Here is a 23,882-nt window from a genome sequence, read left to right on the forward strand (position 1 = left end):
TAGAGTATTCACTCTTTTTGAAAATAAGAGCTGAAAATTGTTACGATTCTTAACACGTCTTCTGACCAGGACATTAAAGAAATATGTAAAATATTGTCACAGAATAGAAAATACTAATGAGTGAAAATTACAAGTACATTGATGGCTTTGTGGTTCCTTAATCTTAAGCTGTAGTAATGAAGCTCCTTATTTTTCCTTTTTGTAATTGTAACTGATGTAATTACTTGGGAAAATTGAAAGAAGGAATGAGGCAAAATGTCAGCATGTGTTATAAATGTTGTAGTACCATTCTTTTTAAATCCAGATATTTTTGCTGGATTGCAGTTTAGATACCATTAGAAATATTTAAAACAAAACAGCAAACCAAAAGGGAAAAGCCTGCATACCTGAGATGGACGTAGGTGCTGAACTACAATACCTAATATATATAAATATGTGGTAATGGAGAAATTTAGGTGACACAAGGATAATTACAAGGCAAAAAAGCCCTCTTAAATGGAGTGAGAATTACAAGTTTGACAATATATTCTCACAAAAGTCAGAGGAGGGAGCCCAGTAATTCTGAAGAATATGATATAGCAGATAGGGCAGACTGAGCATATGCCCACCATAGCACAATATTAAGGTGATCTTTGAAGCAAGGGTGGTGTTTAAAGCAAGAAAATCAAAGCTGATGCATAATTAAAGGGTTTGTGTTTTGTGTTTTTCTGGAGTCCATTTTTTCCTTCTTTTTTAACATAGTGTGAATGATTAGAGGGGATTTAACATTTTCTTTTAATCACTTTTTCTAAAAGCAAAAATACCTTCTATCTAACATGGCCTAAAGCTACCTTATAATTCAACTGGGCTTCTCACCCTCCCTGACAAAAAACCCCAACTGTTTGTTGCAAGCTTGTCTCATTATGTAAATTTTTGTAAATTATTTCTTTGATTTAGGTTTGGAATTTGTGTTTCAGAGGCTGCTGACTTTTGGGAACCAGTCTCTGGCTTTGTTTTTGTACCTAGCTTAATTTGGCATAAAAGCAATGTGTCATTTGAGTTTCAAGAGGTTTTACAATTGGAGCATCTGTGCAGTGCTTTGAACAGTTCTTGATGCCATAGCCATGTGAATTGAGTCTGGATAAAGTGCAGATGTGCAGCTGCACTTGTCATGTTTCCAGAATACAGGCTTTGGAGTTGTTCTGGTTTTTAGGTTAACTGATTGTATCCACATGAGTACCAGTTCTGGTTATTTTCACTGGGTTGTGGTTAGTGTTGTAAGCTAAATAGAATTAGAATTGTTCTACCACTCCTGTGGCAGCTTTGGCTTGTAGCTGCCAGGATCCTTAGAACAGTGCCCAGGAATTCAGTTCTTACTCATGGATTTATCTAGTACACTGGTGCATCTATAGAAGCTGTATTCAACAAAATGTTGAGTAAGATGTTGTGAGGCATGTTCCCTGCTGTGTATATGTTGACCTGAAATATAATATGGGGGCTCTGAGGTTAAAAATTGATGACTTTAATGTTTATTGCTAGCATAAACAGCTCTACCTTTAAAATGTGTTTGTTGCAGTGGAGCTCTCTGGTAATAATTACTTTTTGTTCCCTCTCCTGGATTATGGGGAAAACCTTTGTGTCATAGCCTGCTAAGAATGAAAGTGATTTCTATGAGGGAATGTATGTGGAAATAATGTCCACGAGTAAATTTTGCCATGAAAATTCCCTTGTTACCCCTAAGTATTTCAGAAAATTGTAGAAGTAATCTATTTGTAGTTATCATTTTTACCCCTTTTATATTCCTACATAACTAAAAGTCTTACATAGCAAAAAATACTAATCTTTATAATCTATGGCTACCTGAGGCTTATTTTATGGTTTTGATGGTAATTTAAGAGTTGATTGTGTTCATTTGCTAGTTCCCGAAGAAGGAAATTGTACAACATGGTGAAACATTAGAGTTACAATAAAGTAAAAGCATCTGATTCCAGAACATCTCATTAAATAGCTTACAAAGTATAACAGTCAATATTCCAATATGAAAAATAAGTTGTGAGAAAGGGAAATTAAACTTCTTTGTTCTACTTTTTAGACTATATAAATGGAGGAGAACTGTTTACTCACCTTTCACACAGAGAAAGATTCTCAGAAAATGAGGTGCAAATTTACATTGGGGAAATCGTATTGGCACTTGAACATCTCCACAAGGTAAAGTATCTTTATCCTCATGTTTATTTTGTGGAACTACAATTGTATTCTTCACATCATGTAAAGTTAGTAAGGTGAATATATATATATATATATATATATACACACATACATACACACACATGTGTGTATATATATATGTGTATATATATATATACACATATATATAAAACATATATATGTATTTTTAAATATTTTAAAATTCAAAGTAATTTCCTGGGAATGGGTTGCAAGTTGTATCATTAGAAATACTCCCTAGTAAAGTGTCTATTCATGTGAATCAGATTAAAGCTACAAGTTTTTGTCCTCAGTGTGAAGGGTTGCTATTCACATACTGTTTGTAAATACACATTCTTATGAAATGTGTGACAGTAAAACTTAATTGTAGTCAACATGAGCAGTGTTTGGGTTGCACTGTTGTTCAGTTGTCCTTGTTTTGATACAGTTAAACAGCAGTTAAGACGCAACTGTAGGCATGAAAAGTGTTGAAGTTTTCAGAGGTAATGAATAAATTTGTAGACAATTACAAAGCATGCATGTATTGTGTAGAAGATATTACAGAAGCATACACTTTCCTTCTCAATGAAGTTCAAACTGAGTTTTGCACTCGATGACAATCACCAAGATAAAAAGAATACAGTATGGCATTAAAAATTATCAGAGTTTACACTGTTGCATTAATGTCTTAAAATTTTAAGTTGCTCAAAGTTATTTTTCAAAGGCATTTTAAAATTGTAAGAGGTGGAACTTGTAGAGGTGGAACCTTCAGGTGTCAGTTTAACTTAATAATGGGAAGTTCACTAGTTGGTATTTAAATGCATTCAATGTTGTCTTCCAGATGTGCTTACACTGATTTGGAAATACTTTTTTTCATATTCTGTTGCAGTTGGGGATTATATATCGGGATATAAAACTTGAGAATATTCTTCTTGATTCTGACGGCCATGTGGTGCTGACAGACTTTGGTCTGAGTAAGGAGTTTCTTACTGATGAGGTGAGTATTTGAAGTGCGGACAGAACCTAGTGAGATCACAGTCAGATTCTGTCTCATTGGAATCATAAACACATTTGCAAAGGGAGAAGAGTTTCATTCTAGACTCTTATTTCACAGAACAAAATCTGGTAGTCTGTTTCGCTGGGTTTTGATCTTCCATTTCATTGGTCTTTGGCTTGCTAGTGTTGTCAGACATTTTTGTCTGTTCCAGTGTTCCCTGAAACGCCTTCATGCTCCCCACTGCTGCCCTTTGTGTGAAAAAGGAGAATTCCACATCAGGCCGGAAAGCCACTTACATTGTCATTTTCAGATACCTTTTTAAAAATGCTTGATTGTGCTAATACTTTGCAGTGACTAGGCAAATGGTATGCTATGACTCTTCTCTATGCTAATAATAATGATTGTATTATTATCTCATCTCTTTCTCATGTCTTTTTGTCACTTTTGATAACCTTAATTGCAAGCTTTTAAGCTAAAAGCTCATTTCTTGTTAAATATGTGCATAGTACCTAACATAGTGATCTCTGACTGTTGATGTTAGTTGTTAATTATTTGTAAAGTACAGTTTTATCTCCATGTAAGCTTTTTAGATTTCAAAGAGTTGCAATTGAGCAGGATTTCCCTTCTGAGAGAACTGAAAACTGGTGATTTTTTGGGTTTCATTTTATATATCAGAGGTATTGAAAACTGGGTCTGCAGATCTAAAACTCTTTGTTAGAAGCAGCAGAGAGGTTTTCTAAAAATAGGTAGCCGGTAGTTTCCTCTAGAGTATTTGCATTTCAAATGGAATCTGGTAGGATTTGGAAGGTACCATTTAAAGATAGATAAAATGTTGGTTTCTAATAGGGAAATAGTACAAATAAATTAAAAGGAATATACTGATCTTGTAACCTCCAAGAGGAGGCTCTACTGGTGTGATAAAGGATTAGGAGCAGTTTGCCTTTCCAGTGCAAACAAAGACATAGAGACATGCAGTTTTCAGCAGGAAGGAATGACAGTAAAAGGTGTGGCTAGGAGGAGCAAGATCTTTGTAGAGGTGTGGGAGAAACTGGGCTTGGCATAAGAAATAAAGTACATGAAATGGTGTTACTGCACCAGTGGGAGAGGAAAAAGAGCAGTCTTTAAGCCAGAAGTTGAATGAAGCAGAAATCTTTCCTGTTATCAAGAAAATTCTGAATCACTGACTTTTTCAGTCTCAAAATATGGTTTTGGGAAATACACTTGTATTACATCAGTGCTCACCTTTGGGATATCCTTTACAAGAAGTGCATGGACAGGGGACAACTGGGATAAATATCAGAGCTGTCTGTTTTCCCACATTCTGAACCAGATTCCTCTTTATCCAGTCATTAACTAATGTGGTCTTGCTGCTTGCTCATTTAATGTTAGTTCCTCTGACTCCATTCTGTTTTCATATATACCTCTGATATCTCTTCATTTAATCACATTTTTTCATCCTCCTCCTTCACATTACGTATTTGTCTTTTCTGTCAGAAAAATCTCAACTTTTCTAGTGTTTCTTGTAAGGAACAAAGTAATTGCAATTGTATCATTTGCTTTCAAAAATCTAGGAAATTGTTTGCACATGACTAGGTTTTGTGTGTGCTATTGTAATTTAGCTACTGAACTAAAACATGATTAGAATGACCTACATAGAAATTGACTTCATATTGTGTTCTCTGTAAACAGTTAAGCTACTACTAGAACACTTAATTTACATTACAAAAGATACTTACCTTACACTTCTGAACCGATGTATTTACAAGTGGTAAAATTTGCCTGTAGAACTGCAGCTTATGTCTGTTTCCATGCTGGTTGGGCAGCACTTCTAAATAAATTTACACAACAGCATAAGTCAGATCATAGTGTAGAACTTGCAATTAAATCAGAGCAATCAGTGTGTGCTCCTTTCTTCCCCTCCACATTTCTTCCATAGCCTACCCGCTTCTTAAAATAACTTCACAAGTAAACAACTATATTTATGCAAGTGAAATTTAGTCTAGTAACCCCCCTCTTGCAATTGTATTTTTTGAAACAAGATATATTTAGGCTATTAAAAATGTATAAAGCTATCAGTAATTAAAAGCATGTACTATGTTTACAATTCTTATCAGAGAGAATTATTTACTCTGTATTTATGTATTTCTGACAGTTTTGTAGTTTGGAATACTGCTAGGAAACATCCTAGCTCAATGTTTTCAATATCCCTGCTTTAATCTGATGATTGTTAAGTATTTCCAGGTATCTGAGCAAGTTTAGAATCTAACAGACCTTGTTTTCTAATACAAAGAGCGTACTATTTCTTCACTATAGTAACTATAGCAGATTAATTGACTATTCAGCAAAGAAAAGATAAGAATCTGCTTTTCCTAAGCTCTGTTTGTCTGAAAGGAAGCAAATGCATGTGAATAATAGGAAAACAAACTTACTGATTTCTGCTGTGCAGCTACTAAGGATGAGTGTGAAGTGGGTGTCCCCAGGTATCTTTTGTTTTACAATTGTTATGTGAAAGTGTTTATAACATGGAAGAATTACAGTTCCAAGCTGAAAGTAGTGTGGTTTTAAGAGCTCCTGAAGCGTGTTCATTTTAATGTGTTTTAATTTAATTTTTTAATTTTAGTTTTTTTAATTAAAATGCTACTTGGTTCTTAAAATCCTTTTTCTTCCTCACATTTCCTTTAATTCTGTAACTGTACTACAAATCCTACTTCAGTGTGTATGGTGAACTCTTATCTCTTTGGAAAAATAATCTGAACATATTCTTGTAGTGTTTATTCTGTAGTATTATGCATAACAATTAACATTGTGCTTGGTAATTATATCCCATATAGTATGCTTTCTTCCAGTGTATGGTGAAATATTCAAGTCTTCTGCATTGGTATGCATCTTCTGCATATTTTGAGGGTTTGTGTTTTACAGAGTCAAAGAATGGCTAGTGTTGGAAGGCATCTTAAACCATCTAGTTGGAACCATCTACTTCCAACCCCCTGCATGGGCAGAGACACTTTCCACTAGGCCAGGTTGCTCAAGGCCCCATCCAGCCTGGCCTTGAACACTTCCAGGGAGAGGCAGCCACAACTTCCCTGGGCAACCTTTTCCAGTGCCTCACTACTCTCAAATTAAAGAATTCCTTCCTCATGTCTAACCTAAATCTCCCCTTTTCAAGTTTTAAACCATTTCCCTTTGTCCTCTCACTACACACCTGTGTAAAAAGCCCTACCCCAGCTTTCTTGTAGGCCCCTTTCAGATATTGGAAGGTTGCTATAAGGTCACCTCAGAGCCTCCTTTTCTTCAGACTGAACAACCTCAACTTCTTTACTCTGTCTTCATAGGGGAGCTGCTCCAGCCCTCTGATCATTTTAGTGGCTCTCCTTTGGACAAGTTCCAGGAGCTCTGTCCTTATGCTGGGGACTCCAGAACTGGACACAGGACTCCAGGTGGGGTCTCAGAAGAACAGAATGGAGGGGGAGAATCACCTTCCTTCCTTCCTTCCCCAGCTGCCTGTGCTTCTTTTGATGCAGCTTAAGACCCGGTTGGCTTTCTGGGGTTCGAGTGCACATTGGTGACTCATGTTAAGCTTCTGGTCCACCATCACCCCCAAGTCCTTCTCCTCAGGGCTGTCCACAATCCATTCTCCTCCCAACCTGTATTCATGCATGGGATTACTTTGACCCATGTGCAGGACCTTGCACTTGGCCTTGCTGAACCTCATGCAGTTTGCACAAGTCCACTTCTCCAGCCTGTCCAGGTCCCTCTGGATGGCATCCCTTCCCTCCAGTGTGTTGGCTTCACACAGTTTGGTGTTGTCAGCAAACTTGCTGAGAGTGCTCTTGATTCCACTGTCTGTGTCACCAACAAAGATGTTAAACAGCACTGGTCTGAGTACAGACCCTTGAGGAACACCCCTTGTCACACATCTCCATTTGGACACTGAGCCACTGGTGACAACACTTTGGGTGTGACCATCCAGCCAGTTCCTTATCCAATGAGTGGTTCATCCATCAAATCCATATTGTTTCAGTATCAGTATCATATCCATATAGATTCTGTTTGCTTAATGAAGTTTAAGGAAAATTATCAAATACTGAACCTTGTCAGTCTTCAATCTGAGAGCCTACAAATGTTTTCATAATAAACAACATATAGGAGTAGCTGTTCTGAAGGAGGGATGATTGAATTGTAGTGTAAGCCAGTTGGATGGGTATCTGTGTAATTCTGTCTGATGTATAGAATGATTAGTTCAGGTAAGCTATTGTTTTCCCATCTGAAAATCTATAGATCAGAGCTGCACTAGTTGCAGCTAGATCAGAGCTGCAACTGTAGTTTAACTGTTAGGTGCTTTTCATTGCTGAAGTGTTGTTTGCTTTTCTTTATTAGCTGGTTTAGCGATCATTTTGTTCTGGAAAGAAAATTAGTATATAATTGTAAGAGATTTTAAAGGAAATTTCATTAGCCACCTCATTATTTTGTCTTTACTGTGTATTTTGGTAGATTATGTAGGAAGAGATATGCACAAATTCTTAGAGTGGTTTAAAGGTAGTCTAGAAAAGAAGGAAGTGACTACAACTTGATTCTTGTTTTGTGGTGTTAACTGCAATGTCACTTGAGGGACCTGCTAAATTAGCTCTGCATTTAACTTTAAAAGATCCTTTATAATTGTTCAATTAAAGTGATACTATCTGATCACTGAAATCTGATAGTACATTATCTGAACACTGAACATTCTCTTGTGATGATGAATTACGAAAAATCATACTGCAGAAGACTTAATCTGCTTATTAAACAACTGTTCAACAGTGTAGACATAGCGCAGTTGTAAGGAGTAGGTTTACACTTCTGCAATGAGGAAAAAGCTAGAAGTAAACTGAACAGGGAAGTTAGTCCACAGCAGTTAACATTGGTTATAGGTCTGTCTGGACAATTACTCATTGTTTCTTTTATTTTGTAAAAGGAAATGAAACAGTGGCAAAAACTTCTTTGCTTTAATTGGTGTACTTCTGTTGGTGTTTTTGGTGCCCTGAAATTGAATATTCAGAAAATACGACACATCCTAAAGGCACATAACTGAACTGGACTCATTTTACTGTAAAATTAGGTCATCGAGGATCAGATGACTGCTCAAGAGGTATCCCTTCTCCAGTCCTTATCACAAAGATGACTGTGCTTTCCCAGCATGGAGCAGTAATGCAGAAGGCTGGAGTGCAAAGTACATTCTGTCCAGATTTTGATGCCAAAATTTCAGTGTTATTAAGAATTTTTTCAAGACTGATCATGATTTCTGACAGTGACTGTTCTAAGAATACTGGTTTCTTACTGCAATATACCACTTAAAAAAAAATCACTTTTTTGGGGGGAAATACAGATCCAAATGTTAAGTAGCCTCATATCTTCTATTGGATCTTGGAATAATATGTTGCTAGTCAACTTTGGAAAATGTTGCTGTTTTCCTAAGGAAAAAGTATCTTCTGGGGGGCAAACACTGCCATTTTAATTTTCTTTCTTTTTTTTTTTTTTTTAATCTCTTGGGTTACTTGGGCAACCAGGTGTGAAAAACTTCAGTGAGCAGATACTTCTGGATGTGTGTAAATTAATTTAGAATCACATGTGTTGGGGTGCATTTGAGCAAAGTTGTCTGCACCTACTTGTCTACCTTTTACAGCCAGTGCTCCCTGAGACTGTAAGTATTTATTTAGCAATATGCATTTTTTATTTACATTCTCCTTTTGAAAAATAAATTTCGGAATGACTGCAGTGGCAGCTAGTAGAATTACTTCCACAATCTGTGCTCTCTTACACCTTATAATTTTGCTTCTACTTAATGAAAGAGGATTTTTTCAAGTTCTGCTTTGTATACAATTTTTCTCTCTTCTGGTACTGCTACCTCTCTTCTCAAAGAATGATGCTTTAGAAAGCATGTCTTCCAAAAATTGGATTTTTGAGAAGAACCTAGTACAAAATGTTCATCTGGGATGACAGTGCTCCATACTTGCATTCCTCCCACACAATAATGTGCTGTTTCTGAATTTTTTTTGCCTGCAGAATGGAGACTTTTGTTTTCTTTCCTCTTAGTGACTTGATTTACAAATCCATTATCAGGCACTCGTTTCAAGACTTCCTTGTACAATTAAGATGGCACTGCATGGTGAAAGCAAGTGTAGCTGTTGTATAAATCTGAGAATTAATGCCCACTGTAGGAGAAGAGCAGATTTGAGACAACCTGAAAGCACACAAGGTTATGGCACTTGATGAGATCCATCTGTGGATTTTGAGGGAGCTGGCAGATGAAGTTGCAAAGCTGCTTTCCATCATATTTGAGAAGTTGTGGCAATCTGATGAAGTTCCCGTTGGAAAAGGGAAAACATAGACTCCATTTTCGAAAGGGAAAAAGGAGCTGGGGAACAACAGGTCAGTCAATCTCATCTCTGCCCAGCAGGATTATAGAGCAGATCCTCCTTAAGGCTCTGGTAAGGCACAGGGGAAATGGGAAGGTGGCTAGTGGCAACTGAAGTCATCTACCTGCGCTTGTGCAAAGCATTTGATGCTGTCCTCCGTGACATCCTGGTCTCTAAATTGGAAAGACATGGATTTGATGGGTGGACCACTCCATGGATAAGGAATTGGCTGGACAGTTGCACTCAAGGAGTAGTGGTCAATGGCTTGATGTCCACATGGAAACCAGTGACAAGGGTTGGTACTGGGACCAGTGGCGTTTAACATCTTTGTTGGAGATATGGGCAGTTGAATTGAGTGTACCCTTAGTAAGTTTGCTGATGACACCAAGCTGTGTAGTGTGGCTGACATGCTGGAGGGAAGGGAGACTATCCAGAAGGACCCTGATAGACTTGAGAAATGGGCCTGTGCAAACTGCATGAAGTTAAGTAAAACCATGTGCAAGGTCCTGCATTAGGTCAGAGCAATTCCAAGTACAAATACAGGTTGGGTTGTGAACAGACTGAGACGAGCTCTGAGGAAAGAGACTTGAGGGTCTTTGTAAGTGAGAAGCTCAACATGAGCTGTCAATGTGTTTGCAGCCTAGAGAGCTAATGGTATCCTGGGCTACATCAAAAGAGGCATGGCCTGCAGGTCAGGGGAGGTCATTGTCTCTCTCTGCTCCGCTCTTGTGAGACCCCACCTGGAGTACTGTGTCCAGTTCTGGAGCCCCCAACACAGGAAGGACATGGAGCTGTTGGAGTGAGTCCAGAGGAGGGCCATGAAGATGATCAGAGGGCTGGAGTATCCCTCCTACCAGGACAGGCTGAGATTTGGGGATTTTGTATCTGGAGAAGGGGAGGCTTCAGGGAGACCTTATAGCAGCCTTCCAGTATCTGAAAGGGGTCTACAGGAAAGCTGGGGAGGGACTTTTTACAACGGCATGGAGCGATAAGACAATGGGTGATGGTTTCAAATGGGAAGAGGATAGATTTAGATTAGACATAAGGAAGAAGTTCTTTACTGTGAGTGGTGAAACACTGGAACAAGGTGCCCAGGAAGTTATGGATACCCCCTCCCTGGAAGTGTTCAAGGCCAGGTTGGATGGGGCTGTGAGCAACCTGGTCTAGTGGGAGGTGTCCCTTCCCATGGCAGGTGGATGGGAACTAGATGATCTTTAAGGTTCCTTCCCAGCCAAATTACTCTAGTTATGATTTGGTTGAACCCAGCAGAGCAGTCTAACTGATGTACCCCTAAATATTTTTCTTGTGGTTGTTCTTTGTCCTCTGTCTCCTACCGAGGGCATAGTTTTCATCCTGTATTACAGTTACAGCTAGAGAACCAACAGTCTCTAGCTGAGAGATCTTTTGGTTGAAGCCATATTCTTTCTAATATGGACAGCTTAATTATCCAGTGTTATGCCTGAGTTTTATCACCTGGAAGGGTCCCAAAAGAAATTACTGTTTTTTAAAAAGTGAGTTGGGGAAAAAAAAAAGAAATTAAACCAGTCAGAGTGGTGTGCACTTTGTTGGAACAGAATTTTTGTGCTTCATTTTAAACCTACATCATGTCTTTGAACCTTGAGAGGTCTTTTCTGTGAATTTTCATATGCATTCATAAATTGAGACTAATTGTTTTTATACTGGACAATTAGAATTATGATTAAGAATGTAATATATCTGATGTCATGGAAATGGTGCATTTTTATTTTTGAGGTAAATATCAAAATCACTTTAAAATAGGATGACTTCTGAGGCTCACTGGAAATATGACGCCTGGTTCTGCATGGAATTTAGGCTTTTCCTTCTTGACTTGTGATTTTCTTGAAATGCAAAATATGTTCAATTCAGCTTTTTAGTAGTGCCTCTGCAACATTGCAGATAAACTTCCATTCATGACCGTATTTTGATTTACCCTATGGTCCTGGTTATCTCCTTAAACTTACCAAGGGAACTCTAATAGCTCACTTAACCGGTAGCTTATAGACAGTTTGCTGATAACTGATGTATGAGATATTCTTTATGATACTGCAGAACTCGCCATCTGCTTAAGTTCTTCAGTCTTAGAGCCTCCTTCTAGAGGAACTGTGGTTCTTGACTTGTGTGTCAGGACAGGGAGACTGCTCCTTGCATTAGTGCAAGCAGAGAGCTTCCCCTCATGCAGCTTAGGCCGTTCCCTTGCTTTCTATCACCAAATACCAGAGATGAGATTAGCACCTGTCCATCATGAGAACATTGTAGACAACAGTAAGGCTACCCTTCCATCTCCACTGCTTTTGCTGAAAAAACCTATTATCCTTATCTACTCTAAAATTGTGTTCTCTAGTCCTTTACCTTACTTTGGACACATTCTCATATTTTTATATCCTTATATCGTGGAGCCTAAAACTGCACACAGTAATTGAGGCTGCACCAATGATGCGTGTAGTAGGACAGTAATATTTTTTTTTTTAATTCATTAGCTATAACGTTCTTAATGTACCCAGGGTATGGTTGGTTCCTTTTTTCCACCCGGGCGTGCTGATGGCTCATACTGAGTGCCTAAAAAAACCACCAGATCCCTTTCTGTAGGGCTGAAGCTCAGCCTCTTGTTCATCAGTCTCTACACTGATATATCATTTCAGGAGAGATAACTGTCTTTGGTTTCCTTCATTAGAATTTGGTTGAAGTTCCTAGGGACATTGATGACTTCAAGGATGAAGGTTCTCTCTGTATGTTGAACTTGCAGTATTCAGCAAGCAATCATCTTGACTGAACTTCTTGGGAACCAAAAGCACAGCATCCCTGCAGATCTTCTTTACTTGAACCTAAGTTGGAAATGCACCCTTTTGTGCAGAAAATTACAATACTGTGGTGTAAAAAAAGTTATAATATATGCCATTCATTTTTATTCCATATGATTGCTTCCCCAATTGTGAGTCTTACCCCTGTGTGAAGATTTCCTCTTATAACATCATCATCTCCCAAGAAATGATCACGTGCCAAGCACCAAGTAATATAAGAAAACCTGGGTTGAAAGTACTTCTGAATAACAATCATGATTACGTCTTTTCATGTGCTGGAGTGTTTATTCACTAAATAGAATTCAGAGCAAGTTCTTTATCATGATCATAATTCACCAGTTTCAAAACAATGGTTTGAAAATTTAAATGTTTTGGAGACTGTTCTTTTTGTCACACATATTGCATGCAGACTGCTTCAAATTTATTGTAGGTGAGGCATTTTCACAGAGGATGGAGAGATTTTATTTGGGGAGTAATTTTGTAGAAGTTGGAGACATAGTAGTAGTTCACATGATTTACATAGCATTAAATCGTCACATGAAGTATAACCTGTTAGGTGATTGCTTAAAGAGAAGGCCCAAGATATAAAGAGTTTTAGCAAAACCATGATTTTATTCAGGTTTTTTTTTTGGTTTTTTTTTTTTTAATGTGTATACCTGATCTCCAATTTGGTATGGAGAATTTTAATACCCATGGAATAAGGAGGAATTGTCCTTGACTTAAAGATGGTGTTTAAGCTTGCTGTGCATTTTGAGATTACCTTCAGCAACAGTTAAGGATTCCTCTTGTCTTGCTGTGTCACAACATACTGAATCCTTTGTAATTATAAAGTCAGATAAAGTGAATGAAGCAGTTAAATAGACCACGTCACACATGGTCAAACATAGGAATCTCATAAAAATATTCCTGAAGTCTATGGAAGAAATTAGCCAAAATGTGTAGTAACTGTTGTGTAGCCATAGCATAATTTTGTCACAAACCAGTAAGTAATTCTTGTCTGGATTGGAGAATTTTTCACTGGACTTCTGAACAGTCAGTCCTGAATGTTCAGAGCATTAAAGAAGCCCTGAATGCCTTCAATGAGTTTCTGTCCAGCTACCAGGTACCATTCCATTCCATTGTATCCTGTTGTTCTGTGTCATTAGGTACTGCTCATTCACAGAGTTGTTACTGCCATCGGACACTGCAACTCTGATTCTCCAGCTCTAGAGGTTGTTTGTGTTCTTTGGCACAGTGGCATTTGGTGTTTCCAGGGTTTAGTTTTATTTTAAAATACTAAATACACTAAAGGAGTAGTTCTTAAGCTATTAACTTATGTCTCTGTGATACTTTATATCATAGAATCATCGTGGTTGGGAAGGACCTTCAACATCGAGTCCAACCATCAGTCCTTCACCACCTTAACCACTAAATCATCTCCCAAAGCACCACATCCACCCATTTTTTGAATATCCCCCATGGACAATGACTCCACCACCTTCCTGGCAGCCTGTTCCAGTGTTTCACCACTCTTTCAGGAAAAATTTCTTCACTGGTATCTAATCTGAACCTCCCCTGGCACAACTTGAACCCATTATGTCCTACTGCCAGTCACCAGGGAGAAGAGGCCAACACCTGCCTCACAGCCTCCTGTCAGGTGTAGAGAGCAACAAGGTGTCCCCTCTGCCTCCTCTCCTCCAGGCTGAACGGTCCCAGCTCCTTCAGCCTTGCCTTGTAAGACCTCTTCTCCAGACCCCTAATCAGCCTAGCTGACCGGAATACAGAATGCAAGGAATTAAAGTTTAATAGCTGAGAGTGCCCTTTCTCTAATGTATAGTTTCCGTTTCTTGAAATTCTTACACTATAAATTATGTACTCTAAGGTTTAACCAAGCCTTATGACCATATCCTATCATTGCTTTTATGTTGAAGGAATTTCTATTTGAGGACACATAATGCTACTAAGGAACATTTAGAGAAAAGTAGCTTGGTTGCTTTATTTATTTATTTAAGTTGCAAAATTAATTTAAGGAATTAAGTTTCATGGTTCAAAGGCATATGATAGAAGTACAGTGTCTTGGTTTAGCGGTCAGGGTAAACCAAGCCCCAGAGAACAGAATTATTTTCTGTTAGATAAAGGGGAATAAGGTTTGAACATAAAACTAGAACAGATTTAATTGAACAGGGAAGGGACAGTAACACCTGTGACAAAGAACAAATACCCAAATATGTAGAAAAGCCCAATCTTGCTGTTTGCTGATATGAGTCCCAAAATCCATGGCAGCAGAATGGACCTGGGAGAAGGGTCCAAGGCTCTTTCCCCACCCAGTGGATTTGGATCCTGCAGAACATGTGGCAATCTCTGAGTGCAGCAAAGCAGCAACTTTCTTCTTCCTGATTTTTATAGGGGTGGTAGGAGATGAAAAGGAATACTGAACCTGCTGTGTTTGACCCCCTGGATCCATCAGGGTTCTGAACAACACCCTCTCTTTAGGTTCTTGTGTTGATACTATAAAATTAGCTTCTGCCCCCTCAAATCATAACTTATAATTTCAGAATGTGCCATATCTGATGTTCAGGGTAGTAGTCCTGCATAGTTAAGAATAAAGTATTTGTGCATTAAGTAGCTGGAGAACAGAAGCAGTCTGTTCTGTGTCAAAGGTGACCTTTCATGTAGTTGGAGAAGCAGGTCCTAACTGTGAATGCTGAAAAGAATAGCTTCAGTGAATACTTGGATAATCCTCTGACTAAAATATGTTTGCACAGAGACTATCGTGAATAATGTAACCGGTAGGATTGTAGGACCCAAGTGTCTGTTGGAACAGTAGCATGTGTTGTTTGAATGCAGTTTATCAAGTTTAGTATTTCAAAGCTTTATATTTAAACATTAAATAATACTTCTTCAAATGGCAGAATAACTGTCAGTGCTTTCCCTGTCTTCATTCACACAAAAGATAAAATCACAAATGCCCAAGCTCTGAAGCCTTTTTCCAAAGCAGTGTTTACATGGCAAATAAATGCTCTCCTTAGGCTTGGCACACACATGTAGAATAGAAAACTTGGAATGTGCCTCGGTATTCTGAGCCAGGTACTCTAGATGGAGCATCTGGTTATTCTTTGCAGGTGTGGTTTTTTTTGTTGTGTTGGTATTTTGTTAACGAGCTTTCTCTCAACTGCCCTTCCCAGCATTCACACCTCTGTAGTCTTCTTTCATGTTTTTGTTTGGGTTCTTGCTTTCATATGTGTTTGTTTTGTGTCCTAGACCTCTGAAGCAAAATGCTTTGGGTTCATAAGGCTTCCTTTGATCTTTGGCTTTCGTTTTGCTCCTGTTTTTCAAGTGGCATGCTTCACTTTGCTCTATCTCTGGTACAAACAGCCAATTTAGCAACAGATGGGTGTTTTATGCCTTATGTTTGTATAGGTGGTGTGTTTCTCTTGATGTAAATTCCAGTTACCTGCCGAAATCTGAAGAGAAATCTTATTTTCTTTAATATTTAGCAGCAAAGTCCTGATGACACCATTGGCTCAGGAGATGCATAGCACATCAGCCCGTGCCTGCAAGACTCTTGAACCTTTCAATGGGAGTCATCTTCTTATGCTTTATGGCTGCTTTAGAGCACCAAAAGTTCTGTACTTTCCTTCAAGCTGACTTATATTTCCTGTCTGCCATGCTGTGATTAAGCATGGCAATCACTTTTCAATTATGCAGATCTTGGTTTTTAGAGGGTGTGGTTAACTTGATTTTCTTGAATCCTTGAGCTAATGAAGTTATCTGCTTATTGAGGGAGTTGCAATATCATGTAACAGTCTCTTGGATTCTTGTCCTCTTTTCTCCAGAGGAGATACTTTACAGAGTATCTGTAAAGACTTCTCTGACGCTCAATTCTCTGCCTGTCCTGTCCGAGATGAGGATGTCTTCAGACAAGTTTCTTTCTGAGTTGCAAATCTTTGGCTCCCTGTGATAAAACAATGCAGGCCTTCACCCTCCCAGTTGAGAAATACCTCCCTTGGATCTTCTGACTTTTTAAATGCCCAGTCCACTTGCCCTTGTGGATGTATTAGGATGTTGAATCTGCCATTTTCAGTGCATCTGGGCTGTGAGAGTTTTTTGTCTAACTGGAACCTTAACACCATCCTTCCAGCACAGTGACTTCTTAAATCAGACATAATGGCAGTAGCCCTTGGTTCAAAAAGTTGGCTGCCAAAAGGCAATTTGGCCCAGTAAAGATGAGTCTTTTAGGAGCATGTTTTGAATGTGTGATTCCTTGGCTCTCCTGAAGTCTCAACTAATTCCTTTGATTCAGTATGGAATTACAGTTCTTGTCCCTCATACGATACCTTTGCATACTTTGAACTGAATTTGCCTTGTTTTAGACCAGGATGTTCACTGTCAAGGACATATCTTGATATTATAGTAATGACTCTCAGCCAGGCTTTTACTTTTAGATGTTGTGATTTTGATCAGCCTCTGCAGAGAAATGGAGCTTGGTCCTCTTGCTTTTTTGCCACTCTTAACATGCTTTTATGTAGTCGATGAGGGAGCTCATTAGGAAAACGCTGAAGGTTTAAGTCCCCTCTGTCTTGGAGGAGGAAAGCTCACACATATGCTTTCTACAACTTAAGATAGTTTTGAATGCTTTGCCTAGCAATCTACAGTTATGAAACAGTGCCAAGTGATGACCACAAGGTCATCAAGAGCATGATAGTTCAAGATCTCCATCCTTCTGTCAGCATTTTTGACTGGATTCTGAAGCAAGTTTTTTTTGATCTCTGGAAGTGGTATAGTTGTGGTCAACCTGCCAAGGTCAGTGTACATAGTCTTGGCAAGGAAGACACTGCTCTGAGGTTTTTTTCCTTGGTGAAGTGACTGTCTCCAGGATGAATGCCAATTTGTTACACTTCATCTTGGACAGTCACAGAATACTAATTCTCTGTCCTAAAGGTGCTTGGTGACTAGGTGCTATCAACATTTCCTGGCTGGAAGACAAATGATGCCATTTCATTTTGATGAAGGAAAAGGGAAGTGGGATGTTAAAATAGACAATCTGGAGAAAAGGCTTCAGGGATCTTATAGAGATAGTATTGAAAGTGCTCTAGTGACTTAAAGCAGTTACATTTCATTAGGATGCTCAGATCATGTAGAATGATTGAAAGGAACTTGGAAAGAGGGCACTGTTTATGTATCACCATAAAAGTGGGAAAAGTTAGAGGTCCTTCCCATGTGTGGTACTAGATTATTTACTAGAAATGGTCTGGTAGTACATATAGGCACATCCACAGTGACATTGTGTACCCTGTAGAATCTTGAAGTGTAAGTGTTAAGGGAACATAACTTGTTTTTCTGTTTTAACAGAAAAATGGTTTAACAAAGTAAATTGCCTGGCTCTCCAGGTGAACCTGTGTTCACTCCTCAAGGATAAAATTCTCTTTATAACAGTGGCTTCATAAAAAGTTGTTACACTGGGGTTTGAAGTATATACCTTTACTACAAACTATGCTAGTGCATAAACATTCATGAGTGTGCTGAACTTGGCAAAGAACAGCACAGAAATCAGACCCTGCTGTTGTCTGGTACAAGACTGAGGACTACCTCCAGAGTACCTGTAAACATGGAAGCTCTGCTGATAGGGAACAAAACCAACGGCAGTCTGTCAAAGGCAAGGTCAATATTGTCATATGTTCTCAGAGATGGGCCACCGTGCTTCTGTTTCCTTCTCTTAGTGTCACATTACTTGCTGTTCTGCAACTTGGAAGAGTGAACTACAATTTTTAAGGCACAGGTGCTAAGTGAGGGAAGAAAATGTGCATTCTGAGTGTGCAAAAAATTCTTAAGCTCAAGTATTCGCAAGATGTGTGTTCAGTGAGAATTCATTTGTAGGTAATCCAAGTTCAGTTGTTTAACTTCCTTTATTGTCTAACATCTCATAACATGGAAGTGTTAATAATGTGGATTCATGTTATAATGTTGGAGGAGGGCATAATAAAAAATAGGATTGGTTGTGGGTTTTGAAATATTTTTTTGGGGGGTTGTATGCTTCATTTGTGAGTGAAACCTGATTTTACAAATGAATACAGCTTGCAGTGACTTTTTGTCACAGAATCACAGAATAACTGAGGTTAGAAAGGACCTCTGAAAGCCATCTGGTCCAGCCCACCCTAACTCAAATGCAGTCACCTAGAGTCAGCTGCCCATGACTGCATCCAGAAGCCTTTTGGTTATCTTCAAGGAGGAAGACTCCACCACCTCCATGGGCAAGCTGTGTCAGTGCTCTGTCACCCTCACAGTGGAAGAGTTCTCCGTAATGTTCAGAGGGAAGCTCCTGTGTTTCAGTTTGTGCCTGTTAGCTCTGATTCTGTCCCTGAGCATAAATGAAAAGAATCTGTCTCCCTCTTCTGTATTCCCTCCCTTCAGCCATTTACATACACTGATGAGATCCCACTGTGTGTTCCCATCTCCAGGTGGAACTGTTCCAGCCCTGTCACCCTTCCCTGATGTGGTTTAGTCTCTTGATCTTTGAGGGCCTTTGCTGGACTCTCTCCAGTATGTCCAGGTCTCTCTTGTTCTGGGGAGCCCAAATGTGACAAAAAAGGAAACTTAGTGGAGTTAACCTTCTTCAAAATACTACCCATGTGTAGTGCATAACTGTAAAGACTATTAGTAACATCCTAAAAGAAGCATATTTAACAATGTATGTACATATTTATGTAAGTGCTCCTGTTGAAACTTAACACTATATGAACTGTTCTGTAAGTAATGGCTGGGTCTAGTTGGTGGGGCTCATAATTTAATAAAACAGCATAAAGTCTGGGTACTTCTTTGTTGTATTTGTGACTAGCCCTCTGAAGTCAGGATTTTTCAACAGAATCTTACGAAGACAAGTCTGTCAGTTTTTAGTTAAGTGAGAATACTTTGCTTTCATGCAATTGATGTTATTAATGTTCTGGGTGGTGCTGTAGTCTTCTGATCTTTTTAGTGTTCTTAAACAAGAAACTTGAAATAATTTTAATTAGAGTTTTTCTTAATGGTGACACTGTAACAGTCATAAGCTGGTTCCACTGGAATATGACCCTAGTGTGTGTAATGGCAAATCAGTGTTGATTATGAAGAAAATGATCAGTGGGTCAACTGTTTTTCCTACCTGATGCCAAGTTCCAATCTACTACTTAATTTCTTGTTAAGAACTCTATGTATGATAATCACATACTTTCTTCTGCTTGGCTCTGTTCAGCCCTGAATGTCAGCAGCTGACCACCTTTAACTGAAAAGAAAGGAAGAGCTCAAAGATACAAGTACCTCTGTGGAACTTAAAAAAAAATGAGGTTTTTCTAAACCTAATTACAAACATATTCCAGGGCGTTTTCAGCTTATAAATATCTGTTTATTACTTGCAGCACAAGTTTTTCATGTTGAAATTTATTTATAAGAAACTATTTCAAAACACAGTTTTAAAAATTTGTGTGTTTTTAAACACAAAATATACCTTAAATTCACGTCTAAGGTTGAATTTTTTAAGCAGTATATGGAAATCAGTTTTATTTCTGTCCTTCATATTAAAAGCTGAAATGATTGTAAAAGCTAAAAAGTAAATATAATTAAAACTGAGAACCACCAATTATGTTTAGTAAGGGTTGTAACTGTTCCTCAATTTATAATTCAAGATGCTTAGAAATATTTTCAGTGAACCTTCTCACCAGTAAATGATACCTGAGATCATTAGGGTTCTGCTGTACCACTGTATGTGTTCATATACAACTCCCCAGTCTGTTTTTTGTCACTGTAGTATCGTGTAGCCTTCTGTTAGTATGCAACATGGAGACAAAAGACGTAATTTTGCAGATGGTTTGCTGAATTTTCAGCTAACTAAATGATAAGATTTCATTTGTTTCTTTTGACATATTAGCATTATGAATTGCTCTCATGAATCTCAGCTTGGCTGTGTTTTATTTACTCTTTGGGGAGGTAGCAAGTGCAGAACAATTCCATTTTGTATTTTTCACTCCCTTTCTTTTTCCTCCTTCCCCTTCTCCCCCCCCCCTCCTTCCCTTCCAACTGAAGGAAAAGTGAACAGAGGAATGTATGAGCAGCTTTAAGTTGGCTGATGCCAAGATGAAGGGCTAGGAATTGCTCATTTTTTTTGTTTTTTTATCCCACTATTTTTCTTTTAGATAACAGGTACTGGAAAATATAATCCAAGAGAAACAATAACTGTGTCAAAAGAAAGTGGACTCATAGAAAGTTTATTATTTTATGGTTTTGTTTCAGAAACTAATATTTCAAGTTAATATTTGAACAAAATTAGGCCTATAACTATTTTGAACTCAGAATTTTACCCCAAAAACCCAGCCACAGTACCTGTATTTTAATAAATACAGTTTAATAATATGCTGTTGGACTGTTTAGTCTTTATGCCTCAGGGCATAGAATTCTATGCACTATTGCTACTTTTAGAAGCTTCCTCTCATTAGTGTAGTACATTTTCTTATATAGCACCTGTTTTAAACTCCAAACCTGAATCTACAAATGTAAAAGCTGACTTTTGAAATATTTGCTTTTTTGAACACTCTTCTTTAAAGGACCTATCAGGATCTCTCCCCAAAATGCTAGAAGCTTGAAGGATAAGGGAGGAACAATGTTGCATGGCCCAAACACATGTGCTTTCGTCATTAGCAAGGTACAGCATGACCTCATGTTTACCTCAAAGGTAAATTGCTAACAGGGAACAATTATACATGCCTGTGAAAGCAGCTTAGTTTTGAACATAATCAAGACAGTAACTTAAGTGTGTAGAATAAAATTAAATTTACAACTCTGTCTCTCTGCCTTTCTCTTTCTCTCTCTTGTCTCTCTCCAAGTCTCTTCTTGAGAGAACATTGTTTTTATGTATGTGTGTTTTGCAGAAAAACATTCCTTTTCTAGAGGTCATAATGAATGCCTAAATATGAGGAAACCAAAGGATATTGTATCCAATTTAGTCAAATTGCACATCTTGCAATTAAATTCTCCTTTTTATTGAAAGGTTTCTTTCATTTATTGTCTAGAATATTCATATTACAGCCTTCAGAATGTGTGTCTATAATACCATGGGGAATCCTGTATAGTTCTGAAATGCATAGATGCTTTAGACTTACAGGAAAGTATTTAAAATACCAATATACTAATTGTTGTGTGCTTATCTTAGACTGCCACACAAACCTATGACTTTCTTTTTTTATTATTATTTTTTATTGTAGAAGACTGTAAATATTCCGTAGCTTTATGTGATAATCTACATGTGATGGAATATGATTTAGCTAGCAGTTCTGAGCTATTTGGAGAAGAATTGCTGCCAGCATCTCGGAACTGTTAGCCATTTCTGTCCCATATGATTTGTACAGTACAATTATTTGACATAAATTTTCTTTTCTTTTTTTGTTAGAATGAGAGAGCATATTCTTTCTGTGGAACAATAGAATATATGGCTCCAGATATTGTAAGAGGAGGAGAAACAGGACATGATAAGGTATTTGCTAAGTTTATTGAGTATTTATTATTAGCAAAATAAGTTTATTCTAACAGAAATTGGTGTTGTTCAGCTTGAGGGGGTTTTGTAAAATGTGATATTCTTATTTAAATATGCCTTATTCCAGCTTGTCCTAAAAAAGATAATTGCCTTTACTAAAATATATCATATTGGTGTATATTTACTTTTTAATCTTAAGGCTTATTTATTGGTATTGAGGTACATTTGTGTTTTATTAAAAATTTGTTCTAAACATGCAGTGGGACAAAAAACTTACTGATTTCTTTTTAAGTAAAGAAATATCTAGTTCACAGTGGAAAATGACATCTTGGTGGCTGATTCTAATTAGCCACCACCACTCTAATTCTAATTATTATCTTGAAGAATGGAGTTGGCTATTAATATTATTAATTTTATAAATTTTTTCAGATTGTAAAAGTTAAAATTTGAGCCTCAAGGTTAAATGCAATTATTGTGAAAGTGTTAGTAGCTGATGGGCATATCAACCACAATTCACAGATGATTATTTAAACAAAAATCCTTCTCCCAAAACAAATTCTATGATATTCCTATATAAATTGTTCTGATTGCTCGCTATACAGAGAAATTTTTGAGAATATATCATCTTTGGGTTTTTCTTTCTATAGGTTGAGTTGACTTGCCTTTCTTTTGGGGGGTCACAGAGTATAACTGCTCATGGTTCTTCTTATAACAACCTTCTTAAACAGTGGAAAATGTTATGCCATCCTCCATGTTCTTTTTCTAGACTACCTGGACTCAGTCTGGCTTTGCCTGAGAAGGTTCTTTCTTCTCCTTCTCTGTGTATCCTGCTTGTCTTTTGGTCTGACTTTGCCTGTAAATTTATTCAGATCAGGAGCACTGTAGCGAGCCCGGTGTTTCTGCAAGGAGTTGGCACTTTTGAAATACAGCAGATTGATCACCTCCCTGATTCTTCTGTTTAACATAAAAGATTATGTGCTTTGTCTTTTTACTTAATCACTTTTTCTACTGTACTGCTTGTCCTATTATTGTTAAAAATACAAACTTAGGAATTGAAACTTTTTCCTGCATCCTATTTGTTAATTTAATCTTGCCAGTTTCAGATCTTCTCTCCAGTGTGTCAGTCAGTCTGAATTGTGATTCTGTCTTCTCAAGTGCCTACAAATTGTTGCTGAGTATTGCTGCTGATTTAAGGAGGATTCTCTGTTCTATTATCTTTGCTTCTATCCAAAACTTTCATTAGATGTAGTGTAGAGCCATAGAGTGTTCTATAAGAAACAGCTTTACAGTTTGATAACAACTATTAGCTGCTAAATAAGGGTGGTTTTTCAGTTGTGATAGCAGTTGTTTACAGAACACATTCTTTTCCTCACCCTCGGCAGTGTCATGTGATGCAGTCTTTGAAGGGTTTTAGTGTACTTTGTATTTTCAGCGTTTAAAGATCTTATTTAAGTAGAGAAAAAGAGATTCCTTTAGGATGTTGTGCTCTTATTAATTGGTGGTTTTGATTTTTAATCTCTTCTAGATAGCTGTATTTTTGTCTAAAAGACTTGCTGTAGCATTCAGTATTTATTTTTTTAAAGTTCGATTTCTGATTCTGTAGATCCTCCTTTTCTCCTGGTAAAACACATGCCAAGAAAAAATTTACCTTTGAGTTTCCTCTCATCATTGTGTATTTGCAAAGGCAAATTACTAACCATGTAGAGACTTCTTCATCTAGTTCCTCTAGATACTCTTAGCTGAGTATATGAATCAGATTTTATGTACCTTGAAGCAAAAAATCCTAAAGTATGACACTAAATTGTGATCATTTCAACAATAGTTTTCCTTTACTGTATCAATGTTGTCAACATATGTAAAGAAGAACCTGAGTTTCATAGCTTTGTGACCTTTCTGAGAACCTGAGTTCAAACACCTCTAGTGAAATAATTTTATTAAAATGACTAGACTGCTTCCTTTATTATTCACAATGATAAAAAATTAATGGAGGGGGTAGAAACTTCAATAGTTAG

At 37.6% G+C, this 23,882-nt stretch overlaps 1 protein-coding gene across 4 annotated transcripts in view; it reads left to right on the forward strand.

The window, feature by feature from the left end:
- Positions 1 to 23,882, forward strand: part of RPS6KA5 (ribosomal protein S6 kinase A5) — a 72,413-nt gene that overhangs the window by 24,553 nt on the left and 23,978 nt on the right. For 2 of the 4 annotated variants that reach the window (XR_011726250.1, XM_071745775.1), the window contains exons 4-6: positions 2,072 to 2,187; positions 3,074 to 3,181; positions 21,787 to 21,870. Coding sequence is in view for 1 of the 4 variants with exons in the window: in XM_071745775.1 (XP_071601876.1) it covers positions 2,072 to 2,187; positions 3,074 to 3,181; positions 21,787 to 21,870 (308 nt within the window). In the remaining 3 variants the exon portion in view is untranslated. Of the gene's footprint in view, positions 1 to 2,071; positions 2,188 to 3,073; positions 3,182 to 20,944; positions 21,073 to 21,786; positions 21,871 to 23,882 lie in introns of those variants that run through there. The other 2 variants (XR_011726251.1, XR_011726252.1) reach the window with 2 other exon arrangements.

The sequence above is a fragment of the Heliangelus exortis genome, chromosome 5 (assembly GCF_036169615.1).
Source record: "Heliangelus exortis chromosome 5, bHelExo1.hap1, whole genome shotgun sequence".
NCBI lineage: Eukaryota > Metazoa > Chordata > Aves > Apodiformes > Trochilidae > Heliangelus > Heliangelus exortis.